The 13,319-nt window shown below is 51.2% G+C and overlaps 1 protein-coding gene across 12 annotated transcripts in view; it reads right to left on the minus strand.

Annotated features, from left to right (window-relative positions):
* Nfatc2 (nuclear factor of activated T cells, cytoplasmic, calcineurin dependent 2) overlaps positions 1-13,319 on the minus strand; it is a 125,248-nt gene that overhangs the window by 6,368 nt on the left and 105,561 nt on the right. For 6 of the 12 annotated variants that reach the window (NM_001291171.1, NM_001291174.1, NM_001291169.1 and 3 more), the window contains one exon: positions 3,909-3,994. The exons of the other annotated variants lie outside the window; for them this stretch is intronic. In NM_001291171.1, the coding sequence (NP_001278100.1) occupies positions 3,951-3,994 (44 nt within the window). In that variant the 3' untranslated portion in view covers positions 3,909-3,950. The remainder of the gene's footprint in view (positions 1-3,908; positions 3,995-13,319) is intronic. 12 annotated transcript variants of the gene reach the window in all.

Here is a 13,319-nt window from a genome sequence, read left to right on the forward strand (position 1 = left end):
CCGAGTTCTGAGGGGCTCTGCTCAACCTTTCCACCCAGGTGTCCCCCTTGTGGGCCACTAGGGCAGGGGAGAGCCCTTTGAATGTAGTCCATGATACCCACCATGACTGACTTTCTTTATCTTCCCTTTGTGAAGGAGAGTCCCCAACTCAGGTCTGTCACCACGTTTCTCCTCTGTCTTCTGTCCAACTTCCTAACCCTCTCCTTCATGATTAAATTCTCCTATTTCTAAAATTCCTGCTCTGGGCCAATCCCCTACCCTCTCAGGTAGGACTTTGCAGAGTCCCTCTTGGACCCTGGGGTCTGTACCTCTGTGGCCTCACTTCTACCACTGTCTGAGCATGCATGGCCCCAGCTTCTTCCTTCCAGTTCACGCCACCAGAAACCTCTGGTTCCCCACCAGGCTGATGTCATCCCTGCCTCTTCTAAGGTTTGTATCTTCTGCCCATGCCACCCACAGCCCGGACCTAAGGCTCCCCACAGCTGGACACGTGTGTTCTCTCTCCTGTACCCTCCCTTCCTGGCAACTTGCTATTGCTGTGTGTGCCTGGCTGTATCCTGTACCCGGAACATAGGAAGTACCCAGTAATGACATGGGCACACACATCTTCAAAAGGGATAGACACTTCAGGTCCCATGTCAGAGTTGGGTATGGCCCCCAAGGGAGGCTCAGAGGTCTGATTCCCTTTTATCGATCCCATACATCCTCCGAATGTCTCCCCTCTGCTAGCTTCTTTCTCTTCCCACCTTGGGCCGTCAGTCCCCACGTGGTCCCACCCACTGCCCGTATCAACTTTCTATCTGTCCTGGTTCCAACACTACTTGATCTCCCCTCAGCATGGAACCCATGTCTCATAGATTGTGAGTGTGTAGAACTGGGGGGGGGGGGCTATTACTGGCCTTGAAATTTTATCCACAGAAGAATGATCTTTGGGATTTTCTGAAGGTGGTGGGGCTATTTTAATTCTCACCTCTGCCCTATTAACATAGTCACTCTGTGGACAGATCCTGTGGAGGCTGGCAGCCTCTGACTGTAGCAGGCAAAGATTTGAATCCAGAGCCCACGATGTTAACTCATTCAGTCTGAAGTCCTCATGGCTGGCCAAAAACAAACTGTTCTGTGGGGTTCAGTATTCGCCCCCTTCTTGTGTCTGGAGCCCCAGAATCCTTGCTGTATTCTGTGCAGGAAAAGGCCTGGCATCTTGTGAGTCGGAGTGGTCTGCTGGAAAGCACCACATTCTAGGAACAGGACGGGTGAGGGACAGCCTGTCGCTGCTGCCAGCCCCATTAGGGACAGGACGGAGGAGGGCCATGTCTCTAACTTCAGTGTGACTTTAAGCCCGACTCTTGAGGCTGCCACCAGGAAAGACGGACAGATTTTAAGGGCATCAAAATCATTGCCTTCCTCACTATCATTGACAGCCGTTCATATACAAACAGACACTACAAACTCTAAGAACATGAATCAATAAAAATGGCTACAGACATGATTAAAAGGCCCATGCCAGGGCCTAACAGATACTTTTGGTAAAGGATTAGGCACTGTTTTCAGATTTGTGGGTGCCGGGCCCTCTCTCAACTTTCGAGACGGCTATAGGCAAATCAACATCAATGTGTCTCAATAAAACTTTATTGACAAAACAGAACTGGGGCCAAATCAGGCCTCACTGCCATAGTTTGCCAATGGCACTGAGGGGAAAGATTTTTCTTTCCCTACTTTGGGGTTCATCAATCTGGAGGGAGCCAGAGCATTAACTAGTATTACTTAACAATGATCCTGGGTCAGTTTAGTGGTAAAGTTCTAGAGCAGTGGGTGGCCCTCAGCCTTCCTAATCCTGAGACCCTTTAATACATTTCCTCATGTCATGGCGACCTCCAATCATAACATTATCCTGTTGCTACTTTATAACTTGTTATTTTGCTACTGTTATGAATCGTATGCAGATATGAATGGCATGCAGATATCTGACATGCAACCCCCCCTTGTGGGTCAGGACCCACAGGCTGAGGGCTGCTATTCTAGATTCTAGAATGGAGTTATCCGAGGGATGGATCAGGACATCTTGCTGGCTTTAACAGAGCACAAGGCCCTTAAAACTTCAGCTTGCAGATGGAAGGTCTGCAAGGCAAGGGACTCTTAGAGGTTCTGACTACAGCCCACCCCTTTAGCTCTGGATTGGCACCCGCAAGAAGGGACAGGGAGACCCCACTGCTTCTATCCCAGATCTCTGTTTTCTACCACCAGGTCAAAGTGTAGCCAGAGAGCCCCTCCTGCAGCCAGGAAAGGCAGGCAGAGGTTGTATTCTGGGTCTGGATTCCCTGCCGCCTCCAACTGGGTCCTCGGCGGTGCCCAGGGCAGAAAGACATCGCATCTGCTGATGCAGGGGTAGCTCCCGGGGAGTCTTCTCTAGAGCCAAGGAAGAGCTCTTGGCCTGAAGCACTCACTGGCTTTCCCTGTCACTCACAACCCAGAGCTGTTATCTGGGGACACAGTTATGAGATTTACTATCTGCACTAATGTCCTTGCACCTTTGCTTAGTGCCCCCTTCCTGGGCTCTGGACACCTAAGACCTCTAGAGAATTTTCTAAAACATAGCCAAGCCAACCCTACAGGCTCAGTGGCAAAGACAGAATCTGTGACAGGTCAAGGGCCAGGCCGAGTGCTGGGTCAGAGGGAGGCTGGCGGTTGGATCGTCTGCCAAGTTCCCGGGCTCAAGAAGCACCACACACCAGGGCCTCATCGCTCTCAGCATAAACTATCTCCAGTTTTTATCAGCCTGACCCCCGGGGCCATGGCGCATGCTCGTCTGGGGATGTCTGCTACAATGAAGTTTGAATCCCTGTTGTTGGATGGGATGAGCGCCCTGTCTTCCCATATGGGGTTCACTGTGGTGTTGGGGTGCCTTTATCCCTTGTTGTCAGGGACATGGGGGTCTGAGCTGCCAGCTCATCTGTGGGCTTTTACTCACTCTCCTAGTTTTTGTTGTTGTTGTTTAGCTTTTTCAAGACAGTTTCTCTGTGAAACTCCGGCTATCCTGAAACTCACTCCGTAGATCAGGCTGGCCTCTGCGTCCCCAGTGCTGGGATTAAAGGCATGTGCCACCACTGCCCTGCTTCTTCACTGTTTTTGACTGGGATTTTAGTGTGATTTTGCCAGGACTTCTAGACCTTGCTTGGGAGGTAAGGGGTTGCTCTTACTGACAAAAGAAAAAAATGGAAGCCGGATATGGCCTGGCACCCCAATAGTGCCAACTTAACCACTGCCCCAGAGAGCTCAGCAAGGGCACAGGAAAGTCAACTTTCTCCTTAATCCAAGATGGACTATGTTGTCAGAGAGCCTACTAAGCTTGCCCCAGCCAGTCTGATTTGACCACCTGACCCTTCTATGAAGCCCCAAAGGCCGGAGCCAGTGAAGTTGGATGGAGAGCAGGGGAGCCAGGCAAGGGCATTGTGAACTCTGGGAAAGCCACGCTCTCTCTCCTGGTCATGGGTCAGGTCAGTGCACATTAGCAATAACTTAAAGGCCAAACCCTTAAGCCATGGCTAACATGATGCATTTCCTGGCTGGCTTCCTAGGGCTTCTACTTAATCCAGAGAAAGAAATTCTCCTGAAAGAAAGCTGAGTGTACACAGCCCTGTCTTAGAATGACTGGCCCTGAAGGCCACTCCTGTAGGGTACGGGGTCCCCCAGGACAGCATGCAAACCCTTGCGTCCACCCCACCACCACCACCACACAGACTGAGAATCTTGGAGCTGCCCCACCCTCGAGAGAGTAGGAGTGGGAATGGCAAGGACAATTGACCAATGAGAACAGAGGGTCTTGCGGTTGGCGCATTCTCTGCGACTAAGCAGTGAGCTCGGGTGAGAAAACACAGCTGGACCCCAGGGAGAAGTAGAAGAATCATTACCTTTCACTTTGATTTCTCGGATCAAAGACCAGTCACTGGGTCTCATAATATGTTTTGTATCCAGCTAAGGTGTGTGTCTATCAACTCTGAAAGAGACGTGCAAAACCGTTTTTGAGAAGAAAAGGAAAAGTTACCTTTGAACTCTATCATGCTTCCAATTTGTTTCCAGCTACACAACCCAGGATGGAACCTCACCCTTGGACTGGAGTTTCAGGCCAGTTCTGTATTATCTTAACTTCCAGGCCTGGATGAACCCAGCCGCTGAGCTCAGTAGCACCGAGACAGGGACTTTATACAAAGACAGGGTGGCGGTCCCAGAGGCAACATAATTCAGCAAGATGAGGGGTCGGGCATGCCTCTAAGCAATACCAAGGGCTTCTTGCCAGTCCCTAGGGCCTGTCACAGAGATGAAATAAAATTGGCTTTCTCTAGAGCCCAGAAAAAAGGAATCCCAGGAGGACCCATCTACTGTGATCTCAGAGATCAAACATACATTTCTTAAAAGTCCCCCAAAGTTACTCTGTCCAAAGCTGTTTGCCCCTCAGAGCAATGAAGACCCCTGAGGAGGATGGGACCTCTCTGTTCAGGGGTTGTTGTTGTTGTTGTTGTTGTTGTTGTTTTGTTTTGAAACCCAGCTGTGGTGTTCTCTCCTCCACTCAAGCTTTCAGGGCTGCCCTTGGCTTCCCTGTCCCCTCTGGAGGATTGCATCTTTGACACAAAAAACTGTGGGTTCCCTGAGGTCTTTGTTTCTGGGAGGTGGGGAGGGGGATCCCTTTCCACTACTGAACTGGAATCCACTCTCAAGAAGAGTTGGGACTCCCTGGGGTCCCCAAGGGGCTTCATCCAAGGGGAGGAGGGTTTCCCAGCATTTACAAGCCAGGCCTAAACTTCCAAGGAGGTGAGATTGGTTCCCAGTGGACCTGGGACTGTAGTGTTTATGCCCATTTGTTCTCATGGTACAGTGAGTGATGTGGGGACCCTGCCTCTCCCTGTCTCTCTTGAGACATAGATGGCTGCTATCCAGTGTTTGAGGAGCATGAGGCCCTGAGGCAGCTATGGCTGGCTTTCCCTGCCTGCTCTATGTCAGCTCCCCCAGAATCCAGAGCAGGTGTTGTCAGGCAGAAGCCTCCCACCATGGCTACATTAGTGGTTTTAAGCTCAGGCCAGCATCCCTGAACTGCACACTTAGGATGTCTTCTGTATAGCTCAAATTTTATGTGGCTTTGAAGCGTTGTCTGGATCTTCTAACTGCCTCCATAGACTCAAAAGCTGTACCTCTCCAATCCTGACTCCCCACATTCCCAGTGTACTCAGCTTCTGTTTCAATTTACATTTTTCTTTTGATACTGGGCCATGTGTTTCCTAGTCTGGCTTTTAGTGTGGAGCTAAGAATGACCTTGAACCTCTGATCTGCCTACAGTGAGACTACAGGCATGTAGTCCGCATATCTGATTATATGTGGTGCCAACCCCAGGGCTTGCTAGGCAGGCACATCACCAACTAACCTATGTTACCAACCTTGTTCTCACTGTGGGGACTGCAGTTGGCCACCCTCAGTGTTTGCTGACCCCTTCCTACAGCTGGCATTCCACTCCCCACAAATGTTCCTAGGTCTGCCCTGGAACAGACTAACTGCCATTGCTGGCTTGGGTTCTAAATTAGGTCCCCACCTGTCAGCAGGAGGACACCTCCCCCCACCACACACACACACACACACACACACACACACACACACACACACACACACACACACACACTTGCTGTTCCCTTGGGGGAAAAAAGGGTCAGAAATGCCACATGGCTAAGGGTTTCAGTGTGTCCCCGTGTGTCCCCACAACACCAAGCTAAGCAGCCCCGAGGGGAAAGTGCTGTTACACACACGGATTCAAGGCCAGACAGGACACTTAGGGCTGAAGTCTGCCCTGCCTCCATGGACTCAAAAGCTGGTCCCAAAGAAGGGGAGCCCGTACCTCAAAAAGGCAGGGTCCCTCGTCACTGAGGCTTATGTGAGCTGAGGTGAAGCTTCCTGTAAGTGATAAGATTTCTCAGCTGCTCTTGGGGGAAGCCAGAGGAGTGACGCCAGAGGCAGGGCCTCTCTCGATCTGATGCTTACAACTCAAGTTGGGCCTTTGACTCCAACCACCCGTCCCTCTGTGCTGCTGAAGTGCAGGTGGCCCCAGCTGCAGCCTCTCACCTGGCTCGACGTTTGGTGGAACCCCTGTTCTCAGACCACGTTATTGAGGCCAAGAAATGAAGGCTCCCTGCAACGCCACGACATGGCCTAACCCCCACAGCTCCCACCCACCTTCCTCTGGTATCTACGCACCAGAGGCTGAAAACCCCTTCACTGCATACTCCTGAACTGGGGAGCCTGCCAGCCAGGAGCCAGCCCCAGGGACTCCCATTTAGGGTTCCCCAAATTTGAAAGACCTTCAGGATGCCTCGAGTAAGGATGCTGACCACCTTTTGGAAGCTTCTGGAGTGAGAGCACCATGGCTTCTCATAGGGTCTCTCATGGAGCCTCAGTTTCCCCAACTGTGCAACAGCAGCGTGGACAGCTCTGTGGCACGAGCTGCGCCTAGCAATGCCACCTATGGTCGTCTCATAAGGAGGAGAAGGGGGTCTGCGACCCTCTGAAAACTAAGACTACCATTCTGTCTCCCTGCATGTTCCAACAGGAAGTAGGCTCCGCAGACCCCTAGTTTCTGGCTAGTTCCTGGGAATACAGAGATGGGCCTCATGAGGCATTGTGTAAGAGCTCCACGCTACTCGGGCTACCTCCCCAAAGCCATTGGCTCAATTTGGGGGCCTCCTATAAGACTACACAGCTGGAAGCCTAACCAGGGCTCTCTCCTCCTACCCTTGAGCAAGTGCTGTGGATCACGGTAAAGAACTGTTTTGCTTAAGCTACAGTGATTAGCATGAAGACGCACAAAAAGTCAAGGATCCCTCATCTGGCCAGCCTCCTGGGGCCACAGACACACATGTGTGGAAGTCCCGGCATGGGTGGGAAAGTGCTGTGTGTAGAGTTGTGGAGCCAAAGGGGGGGGGCTTTGGGGGGGAACAGGCTGAGAGAGCATGCTCAGTCTGATGGCTCTAACGCCCCAGTGGGCCAGGTAGAGAGCCTGCTCCCTGGACACTCAGATGTCTGCTTATCGACTTGAAGCCTGGGAATAAACACCAGGAAGTTCAGCTTCTCTGTCAAGTCAAGCCCTGGGCTGAGTTCACCTCTCAGCTGGGTTTGAACCCCCTCCTGTCAATCAAGTGACCACACAGGAGCTTCTGCAGCAAGCATAGCATACGGCTGCTGAACAGAGAGCATCGTGTTAGCTCCTCCTGCCTCCCACCGGCTCGCCGTGGCCCACCCCAGACTCTTCAAGAAGACGGACTGTGAAGCAAGGACTGCCATATCTTCACTGCTTTGACATTGGGGTCCGTTGTAAGGTGCAGGGTGCCGTGAGCCAGAGTTCAGGAAACAGCCATCCAAACCCACAGCGTGGCTGCGACCACAAACAAGATGAAGACATAGCTAACTGGGAAGCCATGATTCTTGCTGGGGTGGAAAGGCTTAGTCAAGGACTGTGTCTCGACTTCTGAGATTGCATGAGCGCATGGGGTGGAATTGAGGCCGGAGGAGTAGCAGGTGGGAACAGAGGCAGGAAAAAAGCCCCTCCCTCTCCCTAAGCCCCTGACCTCACATCACAGATCACACAGGGTCCTACCTCTGTGAATGAGAGCCCCAACTCCTGAACCAGCTTCAAGAGAGCTTACTATCATATGCCAAGTGACTGAGTAGTTTCTGACCCTCCCATAAGTTCACCTTCTAGATACTTCTATGTCCTGCTACAAGTGCCACCATTGGCTCATAGCTGAGTTCCCTACACACACACACACACACACACACACACACACACACACACACACACACACACACACACACGGTAGTCTTAGTTACTACTTCCAATGTCAAGGTAAACCCACTTCCTCTGCACAGACCCCTGCGCTATGCTATGCTTCCCACCACCACATCTGTTCTGTATTCTGGGCATTTAAAGTCTTCCCTTTACCACAGGCTACTCCAGGCACTGGCGCCTCCCTCCTACATTCCAGATCCTTTTTACCTGCCTGGAAAGAAGCCCCACAGGATTTCACACAAGGCCTAGACCCTATCTTAACTCTTCTCTAGTGACAGCCATCGGCCCAGTCCTGGTACTTCTGCCTCAGAGGCTGTGTGTGTCTTTGACTCAGACACAGCCTTCACCCTGGTTCATCCTCTCAGTCCAACTCTCCTCCTGAGAACTTACTACAAACTCACTCTGACCCTCAGATCTGTATTGTGAGCTGTTAACCCTTGTTTGGTGGCATTTAAAGATGGGGTCCCTGTCCACACGACTCTGATCTTAGGCATTTAGCCCCAGAACTCTGAGGGGAGAGATGCTTATGAGATCTCGTCACACAACCTGAGTGACTGCTGCCATCTCAAGAGGCTCGTTTTACCAAAGTAATTCCTCCACGATGTCCCGAGCCACACTCACTGGCAGGCTTCAAGGTTAAGGGACTGCCTGCCCAGGACCACAGGGCTAGCCTGTGGCAGACTTTATCCAGCCTACCCAGGACCACAGGGCTAGCCTATAGCAGGTTTTACCCAAAGAGCAGATGCTGCCGTCAGCTCTGCCTTGCTTCTTTGCATCCTTACCCATCTTTCTCAGCCCCTGGCATCCTCACCGGCCTCCAGCTTTCTCCAGCTAGCGGCCTTACTCAGCAGCTATCCATCCGACTCAGGGAGGGCAGATGTCAACTGCTCAGTACGGGGCCACATACAGAGGGAAGAGACTCAGGACAAGCATCATAGGAAGACCCTGTTCATAGCCAGTCTGCTGGGCTCCAAATCTGCCACGTCCTTTCATGGGACTGTTCTCTGGGCCACCTCTGTAAAGGTAACAACAGGCATTCCTAACTTCCAGCTTTGGAGGGCATTGGTGATGGCTAAGACACAGCCAAGATGATGTCACAGGCATTGAGGCAAAAAAAGCCTGTTTTCACAGCTTCAAGCCTCAGTGTCCTTATCTGTAATATGGGAACCACTACAGAAGACGGCTGACTTTTGGCCTACATCCATCCTACATCCACATGGCCCTCTTCCTGCTTCTAAGGACCTTCCCCTTGGGAGTAACTGTATCTTCAGAGTGGGAGGATCCAAAGTACAAATCACATCCTGTCCCCACAGGTCTTCCCTGCTCTCACAGAGTACCAGCTGCCTCAGGCTGACCACGTGCGGACTAGAATTCTGAGTCACCCAGAGCCGCAAAACACAGGCCTCGGGAAGCTAGCCCCAGCAGCAGCCAGCACCCAGACAACTTACTTGCAAGGCCTCGGGGCTTCTGAGAAAAATGCCTCATTCCAAACTGTCCCCGATTCTCAGGATGAGTAAACGTAGCAGCTCTGGGCCTCTGATTTCAAGTAAGAGGCAGAGATGCCAGGCAGCCAGGCAAGGGCTGCTGGGTGGGGGTGGGCAGAGCAGTTTGCACCAAGCCCCAAGGTGGTGAAGGAACCGCCTACCCTCTGCAACACCCCAGAGAGAGAGAGAGAGAGAGAGAGAGAGAGAGAGAGAGAGAGAGAGAGAGAGATAGGTTCAGATTGTAAGATGCAAGCTACACAGGACAGTGTTGTGGGGCCTGATCCCAGCATCCTCATCTCTGACCCATGCCAACCTGACACCTCCACTGGGCAATGTTTTCAACTAGCTAGAACTCTGTCAAGGGGCCTGAGTAGGAGGAGGAGCAGGGCTGTGTCTAAGGGATGCATAGGAGATGCCACCCTGGAGATGAGTAGCTGACCAGTCTGGATACCTTTGGCGTATCTAGAGAACCATGGCATACAGGCCTCATCCTTGGATACTTGTCATCCTACCTTGTGCCATCTGAAACATATTAGCAGGAACCGGTATGCACAGACACCTGGCTTTGGATGTCTCAGAGCAAGACCCGGGGCACATGGCTAGCAACACAGCCTTCCTAAAGAGTTCATGATCTCAGGTTGACCTAATACTCCCTGTAGTTCTGGAGCCCCAAGAGCTGCCTTGCTGGAGGGACACAGAAGACACAAGATAGTCAGCTGGTTCCAGAACCCACAAGTGGTCTAACAAGTCGCCACAGATCCCATGATGCTCCATGTCTCACAGCCCATAAATAGTCCCTGTCAGCTGACACTAGTGTAGAATGGCTAGACAGAAACCGACCTAACAGCCCAGGCCTATGGAGAGCCCTGCCCTGGGGTAAGGAAGCCAGTGGCAGCCCCTGTGGGCCACAGGCCCATGGGGAAGATTGCATCTCTCAGAAGATTAACTCAGAAAACCACGGCCCTGGATGTCAACCCCAAGTAGAACTGTGCAGGGTGATGTGAGGACTCCGGTGCCTGGAAGGTGACACGGTGGAGTCTCTCAGTGATATGTGAGGAGAGAGAACCTTTCACTGGCCCTTAAACTTGAGCTTAGGACCACTGGTGCCCGAGACCCAACAGCACTGACCTTGCAGGACATGGGGGGGGGCCAGCATGTCTTTCAAGCTTTGGGTGACAGTGTGGAGGAGATTAGCCAGAGTCACATTAAGTGCAGACTTTTCAGAAATGAATTCAGCTAAAGAGAACTCAAAATGGTTCCTCCAAAAGACACCATTTACCACACAGCATGAGAGAGGCATGAGCTGGAAAGATGGCTTCATAGTTAAGTGTATACTACACTTCCAGAAGGCCAGAGTTTGGTACCTACTTTGGGCAGCATCATAATCTCATATAACTTCACCTCCAGAGAATCTGGCACCCTCTTCTGGCTCCTGTGGGCACCTGCACTCATGTGCATATACCCACGTACACATGGGTAAGACATGGAAAGGGGTGTGGGTGGCCACTGTGACAGAGGAGAGCAAGGAGTGACTTATGTCAGTGATGTAACATCACTATGCACACTCCACAGCCTACACTACTCCACTGGCAGATCTCACCTGAGAAAGAATTCTGGGGACATGTGCCAGGAGGCGAAGGCAATTCCAGACAGTGCTGTCTCTAACAGCAAGGAGAAGCACCTGGAAGCATCAGCAAGATGCTGAGTAGGCGGTGTGGTAGAATACTACACAGCCGGCAAAAGGGGAGGGAATCGCAGCAACAGGTATGCCACAGCCACCTAAGGCGGAAAGCAAAAGCGAATTCCAGGAAACTGCATAGAGAGGCTACTTTCCAGGAGGGTTCTCAGGCCTAAGAACCAAGTTGACTGCTCAGATGGCTGTTCAGAAACAAAGAGGAACCCCCAGCATGGAATCCAGGGTGCTACCTACATGCTTGGAGTGAGGGCATGTTTAAGAGACCATGCTGAGTTCAGGCACTATGCTTGCTTGAGGCCTGGTAGCTGAGGCAGCCTCAATGCCATCATGGCTGAATTGGAGCCAGCTGCTCACTGACAATACCACACACAGACCCTCCTGTGAGGGGCAGAGCCCAAACCATGGAATGCCATATACAACACAAGGAATTTTTTTTTTTTTTTTTTTTGAGACAGGGTTTCTCTGCGTAGCCTTGGCTGTCCTGGAATTCAACTTTGTAGACCAGGCTTGCCTCGAACTCAGAAATCCGCTTGCTTCTGCCTCCCAAGTGCTGGGATTAAAGGCATGCACCACAACCGCCCTGAGCGTGAGACGCCACAGGGAGGGGGCAGAGCAGGACTACATAGAAGGTGACTGACACCAAGTGGCCAGACTCAGTTCTTTCCTTGGACCCAGGAGAGCATTTACAAAGCAATCGAAACTGTGAGCACTGCATTTTATATCATTAAACATTCCCCACACTTGAGAATGACAATGGGAAATGGTAACAGGGAGGTTTTGTTTGTTTGTTTTTTAAAAAGTTCTTATTTTTTGGAGATTGAGGCAGGCAGTCCAAGTTAGCCAGTGATGCTGCTGAACTCCTAGTCCTCCTGCCTCCACCTCACCAGGGCTGCAATTGCAGAAACCCAGGGTCTCTCACACTCTGTCAACTGAGCCATAGCCCCAGGTTCTTTAAGAGAGAAATGACTGAGCTGGTTACAGCCAGTCCGCCTTCTTTAAACCATTAGAGGGGCTCAGAGGTCAGAAGGACTCTGGTTTAAATTTGTCATCGAGGAGTATCAATGGGTTGTATGTAATTATGTAATTTTGGTTCTTATAATATTTGTATTGTTGATATAGCTGGTAGAACGTGTAAGACTCAGTGTGCACATAGGACTTTTTTCTGCCCGAAGCCTCCGGCACATTGCTACTCACAGGAAGAGAGGGTAGGAAGTCCTTATTTAGAACCAACCGATGACAGGGACAAAAAGACCTGCTCAAACTGGCCATTCAAACCTTAAAACATCAGTTATGGTAAGGCCATGAGTTCATAATGGCTCCAAATAAGTCACGCACAAACAGCCCCAGCTGATCACTAAGGAAGCGTATTAACAAACTGACCTATGATTTTTTAAATGGTAAATAACGGGGAAGAATCGGGGCATTCATCGGGCTTCCCCATCTATCTGAATTCTCCCATTGTGGGCGCAGGGAAGTTTCCCTTTATAGATGTTTTCCAGCTCACAGGAGAGGAAGGGATGGCTGGATGGGAAGAGAGGTCACCCAGCGCAATCAACCAGGGCATTTGTGGAGGGAGGCATTCCCTAGCAAGTGCTCCTAACCTCCAAGAATAGCGACTACCTGAAGCTACACCCCTCAAAGTGAAGATGCACCACCTCCTGTGACTGTCACACCTCTCAAATGGCCGCTAACAAACAGGGCATCAGAGACAGAGAGAGGACCAAGCTGAAAAGGTTGAGAGAAACTGGGCCAGGAGAAATTCCGCAGGACAAACCACCAAGTTTCTGTTTCTCGAAGTAAAAATGGTTAAATACCTGCTGTGATAAACTCATCCTTATGAGACTTTTTTTTTGGGGGGGGGGGAACACTGTTTAGTATAGAGAAGCAACAGAGCAGTGTGGGGTATGACACACGCAGAACCAGGGCAGCCACTCTAAATGCAAACACAGGATAAAATCATAAAAGGAAACAAGTCGGTCTGGGAGCTGGCTCGGCAGTAAGTGCCTGCTGCATCAGCAGGAAGACCCAGAACTCAGGTAAAAAGGCGGGACCTGCGGGACCTGCAGGGCTGTACGCTGATAATCCCGGTCCTGGGAAGACAGGCGGATTCCTGGGGTTCTCTGGGCAGCAGATCAGTGAGCTCCAGGCTCAGTGAGAGACACTGCCTCAAAAAATTAAGGTGACAAGTGAGAAGACTCTGACCTCCACAGACACACGTGCACACACACAAATACATGCATGTACACATATGCAGAGAGAAGACTCTGACCTCCACAGACACACGTGCACACACACAAATACATGCATGTACACATAT

Source organism: Mus musculus, chromosome 2 (assembly GCF_000001635.26).
Source record: "Mus musculus strain C57BL/6J chromosome 2, GRCm38.p6 C57BL/6J".
Taxonomy (NCBI): domain Eukaryota; kingdom Metazoa; phylum Chordata; class Mammalia; order Rodentia; family Muridae; genus Mus; species Mus musculus.